Raw genomic sequence first — 6,885 nt, 5'->3', positions numbered from 1 at the left:
TCTAACATCATTAGACATTGATCTTTTGTTAGTTTTCGGTTGTGGCATTAACTAACTAAAATCCAACATCGACTCAACGTCTTAAGCCAACGTCAATTTGACGTCAAATACTGACATTTAGTCGTCAGGTATTGCAACCAAAACCCAACGTCTTCTATACGTCATAGTGGTAACGTCTACTCAACGTCAAACTCTAACATCATTAGACATTGATCTTTTGTTAGTATTCGGTTGTGGCATTAACTAACTAAAATCCAACATCGACTCAACGTCTTAAGCCAACGTCAATTTGACGTCAGATACTGACATTCAGTTGTCAGGTATGGCAACCAAAACCCAACGTCTTCTATACGTCATAGTGGTAACGTCTACTCAACGTCAAACTCTAACATCATTAGACATTGATCTTTTGTTAGTTTTCGGTTGTGGCATTAACTAACTAAAATCCAACATCGACTCAACGTCTTAAGCCAACGTCAATTTGACGTCAAATACTGACATTTAGTCGTCAGGTATTGCAACCAAAACCCAACGTATTCTATACGTCATAGTGGTAATGTCTAGTCAATGTCAAACTCTAACATCATTAGACATTGATCTTTTGTTAGTTTTCTGTTGTGGCATTAACTTACTAAAATCCAACATCGACTCAAAGTCTTAAGCCAACGTCAATTTGACGTCAAATACTGACATTCAGTTGTCAGGTATGGCAACCAAAACCCAACGTCTTCTATACGTCATAGTGGTAATGTCCACTTAACGTCAAACCCTACCATCATTAGACATATCTTTTGTTAGTTTTCGGTTGTGGCATTAACTAACTAAAATCCAGCGTCTTAAGCCACTGTCATATTGATGTCAAATACTGACATTTAGTCATGAGGTATGGCTACCAAATCCCAACGACTCTTAGACATCATAATGATAACGTCCACTCAACAACAAATGCTAACATCAGTAGACGTCTTTAGTTGGTTTTAGGTTGCACTAACCAAAATCCAACGTCAAGTAAACGCCACATTCATGTCAAACACTGACATTTAGTCATGAGGTATGGTGACCGAAACGCAATGTCTTCTGAACGTCACAATGGTAACATCCACATAACATGAAATTCTAACATCATTAGACATACTTTTGTTAGTTCTAGGTTGTTGTAATAACTAATTAAAATCTAACAAATGTATGGAACCAACATCATCTTGATGAGACTAATCTGAGATTTAGTCATGAGGTACACTGTAGAAAAATAATTTTGCTGAAAATAACTGTACATATTTTTTTTTTTTTTTAAATTCGGTTGTAGCTCAAATGTAGCTCATTATATTACATATTTATGTTCATACTAGCTGTTTAGCATTCTTCTTTGTAATTTTAAAGTACATCATCTTAGTTTTATATTTAGGTGTATTTTTACATTTAAAAAACTCTTGTGTATTCAGAACACAAATATAGCTGACTTTTACATCAAATAATGCATAGTCTGTTTTTTAAAGAGACCCAGTTAACACACAACGTCATAAGACTTCAATATTTGGTTGCATCTTGGTTGAGACCCAAGGTGACCAAAATTCAATATCAGTTCAACGTCTAATACTAAAATGTTAATTTGATGTACAATACTTACGTCATTAGACACTGATATTTTGTTGGTTTAAGGTTACATTGTAAAGTAACCAAAATCCAACATATAGCCAACATTTAAAATTAATGTGAAACTGACATCAAATACTGGCAAGTAGTTAGTCGGTATGGTGACCAAAATCCAACGTCTCAAGTCAACGTCAATTTTGACGTCGAATACTGATATTTAGTCATCAGGTATGGCAACCAAAACCCAACGTCTCCTTACCATCATAATGGTAATTCTCAAACAATTTCAAATTCCAAAATCATTAGACATTATACATCGTGTTGGTTTTAGGTTGTAGTATTAACTAACTGAAATTCAAACTTAAGCCAACATCTGAAGCCAACATCAAATTAATGTCAAACACTGACATTTTAGTCATCAAGTAAAGTAACAAAAAAATCAACTTCAAGTCAATGTCTCAAGCCAACATTAACTTACAATTGTGTGGACGTAACATAATGTCTCTAACCAATGTCAATTTACAGTGTACTTTTGTTCATAAGATTATATGGAAGTTTTTGTTTGTTGATGAAAAGTGTTTGTTCATCAAATCAAATCAAATCAAATAAAGACCGCTCAGATTTATAGTGAGGTTGTTGTATAAAATAAATATCACATTTGTAACTGTGGACAGCCTCACCTTTCAGGTAATGATTCTGGAGGCAGCATTTATGCACAAAGGAAATTCACAAAAAGGATTGCAGACCGAATTCTGATCGGGCATAAAGGTTAGGTCATCTAAAACAAAACAGAGGTTGTTTTAGTGATAAGTGAATATTACATTATTCATTTTTTCACTAGCAATGACATCAAAAGTGACAAACAAATGGTCATAAATGACCATTGTCATTTTCAATGGTCATAGCTGACAACAGCTATCAGGAATGAAATACATACATGAATTTCCAGCTGTGTTGTTGTCAATGGATTGGCACTTGGCAGTTTTGACAGTAAGAAGGGTTTTTTATTTTGTTTTGTTTTTTTGTTTTTTTTTGTCTGACACTATACCCTACAATGTGTTTGTAATCTTGTGTTATGACTTTATTTTGACCCATAATGTTTATTATTAATTAATATCCAATCTTGTTTACAATATAATGCAATTCAAACACTTCGCCCAAACCTGTTAAGACAAGATGATCAAAACAGTTATTATTGATAAGTCGATTCTGGGCTGGAAACATTATAACAACATAAACTTGTTGATATATGTGTTGGAAAGTAAAGTAAGTGCATGAAGACAATGCAAACATTACTACTGTTTATTGTACAGTACAGTCTTGTAATTAATGTTTTATGCAATGTATAACTAATTCCTTTGCTCTTTAATTTGGTCTGTTCTTTATATTATTATTATTATTATTTTTTAAATAAAATAGCTAATCAGATTGATTGCTGCTTTTTACTTGGAATTTATATATATATATATATATATAAAAGTACATTTTAGTTAAAAATGTAAAATTAGAAATAATTTAATATCGATCTTATCCATCAATGATGATGGTTCAACTTTGCAGTGTATGGATTTTGTGGATAGCCACATATTCAAATTGAATTTAATGAATTGTTATCATCTCATATATGTAGTTTTTTTTTTTTTTTTTTTTTAAATTGTAAACCCCCATGACCCCATGCCCAAGCCATCACGTAAACGCGGTGATACCGCGCTATTGCGCCATTTTGCGACTCTTGGCGGTCTTTTTGGGGGGGGACTCAATTTATCAGGAGGCCTGCAGTGCACTTAGCCAGCATCAACTGTGGTGAGTATATCTGGAAATTTGATTATGTATGATGTAAAAGTGTTTATTACACCCTAATGATATTACATGTAATACATCAACGTTATTGAAAAGAATACATCGACGTGTTTATATGTAAGACGATGGGTAAAGCTAATTAAATAGAAAATGGGATATTCTAAACTGGAAATAAAAATCCACATTAAGTCATTAAAGCCATCTAACGTTAGCCCTGAAAAACAGTTTAAATAAAGTTTAAACTTAAAACGTAGTTTTTTCATTATTATATTTGTTTGTTTTAACAATTCTTCCGGATCATGTAAGCTTTTAATCATGAAATTCGTTCGATTTGATGCTTTTTTCCTATCTATTTTTTCAAGCGCATTAGTTATGCAGATGCAATATTCTGCTATAACGTTCAAGTCGTTTAATCCAAGACATCCACTTCCAATCAAACATTTGATTAATTTTGGAGTAAGCTATCTCCGTTATAGCTGTCAGATTTCTACAGTCAGGATGTAAAGAGGCTCCTTTTTTTTAAATACATTTTAAGCAAAAACAGCTTTTTCTACTAAAAGATCTAGTTTCATATTTAGGGTTCAAGTTTATCACTGAGATCTATTATTAGTATTTGATATTGTGTGATTTTAGATGTTGTGGAGCTATGAAATACTATGTTTGTTTATTTTGTTTTGTTTTTGCTTTGTTTTGCATTTATCTCCTTGCCATGGTCTGAAGAAGCCGTATCGTTGTGAGGTAACGTTATGTTTTTTTGTTCACTTATAAATGAGCCGCTAGAATACTGATGTTTTAATATAAATTAATATATTACATTAATTAAATTAAAAATATTAATAGATTGAAGGTAGTTAATCTGATTCTTCTGTAACCTTATCACTCATAGTGGGTTTTCTTGTGTGCTCTTCTGTTAGCCTATCATTTTGCACTTTCCAGTTGCTAGCTAGCAGTTGAATTTAATTGAATTTAATGAAATTAATATTTAATGTAATCTGGTGTTTGACGTTGGGCTTGTCTTTTTGTGCAGAACATTTTGCATGTCTTATCTTAAACGTTGGAGAAAAATTCGCTCAGAAGCTGCTAAAATTGCACTGGAATGTACTAGCGAAGATGATAGCCATGACAATTTGGATAATCCAAATGAGTGTGATGAAAATGGTGGTGAAAATTTAGCAGCAGAGGAAAACAGTACTTCACAGGAATCAGATGAACTTGGTGATACAGATTCAGATTTTGGATACAAAGATTATGTGTCAACTGATTCTGAACAAGGTGTAGAATCTGCAAAAGAGGATGAAGTAACCTTTCAAGAAAAGCTTGCTTCCTGGGCTACAAGAAGTAAATGTGGAAGAAGCCAAATTAATGAATTGCTTGGTATTTTGAAGGACGAAGGTTTAGAAGTACCGAAGGATTCTAGGACATTATTGAAAACACCTCGTCAAATCCAGATAGAAGACAGGTGTGGTGGACAGTATGCCTACTTTGGCATTGAATGCTCTGTTGTGAAAATTCTTGATCGGAACATCAAGTATTTAGAAAGTTCAAACTCTGTGGACCTGTTAGTGAACATAGATGGAATTCCTCTTTTCAAGTCATCTAATTCCCAGTTATGGCCAATCATCTGTCGTTTCAGTGACTTTGAACCATTTATAGTTGCCATTTTTTGTGGTGAACATAAACCTAACTCTGTTGATGATTATCTTCAAGACTTTTTAGCTGAATACAAAGAACTACAGAGAAAGCCTATCACTCTGAATGGCCAAGAAATCCATGTGTGCATCAAAGCCTTTGTTTGTGATGCTCCAGCTCGAGCATTCTTAAAATGTATAAAAGGACACACTGGATATGATTGTTGTGAAAGATGCACAATTAAGGGAGAGTATAAGAACAAAAGAGTCGTGCTCCTGGGAGACTACCCATTAAGAACCGATAGAGATTTCTCTAATGGACTTTATGTTAATCATCATGTTGGAGTATCCCTTTTACTTAATGTGGGAATAAGATGTGTAACAGGTTTTCCTCTTGATTATATGCATCTTGTATGTCTTGGAGTCGTAAGAAGACTGCTGTGCTTCTTAAGAAAAGGACCACCTGAATGTAGACTGTCACATAGAAAAGTGGGAGAGATTTCAACTCTTCTTGTGTCTTTATCTGGAAAGCTACCTAGTGAATTTGCTCGCCAACCAAGACCCTTAACAGATTTAGATCGGTGGAAAGCCACAGAGCTGCGGCAATTCCTTCTGTACACTGGACCTGTAGTTCTGAAAAAAGTGTTACACAAGGATGTTTACGAACACTTTCTCTGCCTAACAGTAGCTGTTTCAATCCTTTTGGACACCTGTGAGACGAAGCGTGCTGCTTACATGGACTATGCTAAACAACTTTTAGATTATTTTGTAGAAAAATCTAAGCACATTTACACACCACTTTTTTTTGGTGTATAATGTTCATAACTTGAAACATCTGTCAGATGACTCTAGACATTTCATGTGTTCTCTCAATGACATATCTGCATTTCCTTTTGAAAATCATCTGCAAATTCTGAAGAAACTAGTGAGAAATGCCAAAAATCCCATCAGTCAAGTCGCAAAGAGACTTTGTGAACAAGAGAGGGCAGAAAGCCACAGAAACAAGGTGTCAAACAAAAGTTGGCATTTTGTTTCGGAAAAGAAGAGAAATGGATGCTTCCTCTTGCACAATGAAGACTTTGCCTTTGTTAAAGAAAAACGTGATGATGGCAATTTGTTATGTGATGTCATTTCCCAAAAAAACATGGAAAGCTTTTTTACTGTGCCTTGTGACTCCAAGCTTATTAACGTTGTATATATTAGAAACATGGAGAGAGTCCAGAAACGTCGCAGGCTTCTTGATGTTGATGAAATTCACCGTAAAGTGGCTTGTCTACCCTTCAAAACAGGATATGTACTTATGCCTTTATTGCACAGCATGGAGCGAAAAGACTAAAAAAGGGTAATTACTATATAGTGTGAATTAATAATAATTACTGTATAAAAAGCATTTTGAATTTACATTAGTTTTTCCTTATGTAATAAATTTATTGTGAAATATATAACATTTTGTTTTACCTGTGATTAATAACAGAAAGGTTTAACTTCTTGTGCACATCCCTGTTTTATATATGTTATTTAAAATGTATAAAGTTACTGTTTTACTTTATAGGTGCCTTAATATTATAACTTGATATTAATTTTGATTTATCTATATATTTATTTATATTTATTTTTTTAATTTATTTTTTATTTATGTCAGTAGTATTTGTTTCAGGATGGCTTGGGTAAGGGCAGTGTGGCAAGAGAAGACAAGGCAAGAGGAAGGGACGGTGCCGGACAGCTGGGTGGACCCAAAGAACATGTTATTGTACTGGCCAAATGTTGCAAATGCAACAAGATATTTGAAGGAACGACGGCCACCATCTGATAGTTGGAGAAAGTTTCCACTTGTGAAAGAGAAGATGAGATCTGGTAGGTAACT

The 6,885-nt window shown here is 33.8% G+C and overlaps 1 protein-coding gene across 3 annotated transcripts; it reads left to right on the top strand.

The window, feature by feature from the left end:
• The first annotated feature begins 2,030 nt into the window (after positions 1-2,030).
• Positions 2,031-6,870, top strand: LOC122146388. Of its 3 annotated transcripts, none has more exons than XM_042764740.1 (4): positions 2,031-3,396; positions 4,114-4,131; positions 4,421-6,363; positions 6,679-6,870. In XM_042764740.1, exon 3 carries the CDS (start codon positions 4,431-4,433, stop codon positions 5,835-5,837), a length of 1,407 nt encoding a protein of 468 aa, XP_042620674.1. In that variant the 5' UTR covers positions 2,031-3,396; positions 4,114-4,131; positions 4,421-4,430; the 3' UTR covers positions 5,838-6,363; positions 6,679-6,870. The 3 variants fall into 3 exon arrangements, 2 of the variants coding, with proteins under 2 accessions (XP_042620674.1, XP_042620675.1); XM_042764741.1 differs by having other exon boundaries at positions 6,667-6,870; XR_006160951.1 differs by lacking the exon at positions 4,421-6,363.
• The last annotated feature ends 15 nt before the right edge of the window (positions 6,871-6,885 follow it).

The sequence above is a fragment of the Cyprinus carpio genome, chromosome A10 (assembly GCF_018340385.1).
Source record: "Cyprinus carpio isolate SPL01 chromosome A10, ASM1834038v1, whole genome shotgun sequence".
Lineage (NCBI taxonomy): Eukaryota > Metazoa > Chordata > Actinopteri > Cypriniformes > Cyprinidae > Cyprinus > Cyprinus carpio.
This window is presented reverse-complemented; position numbering and strand designations above follow the sequence as displayed.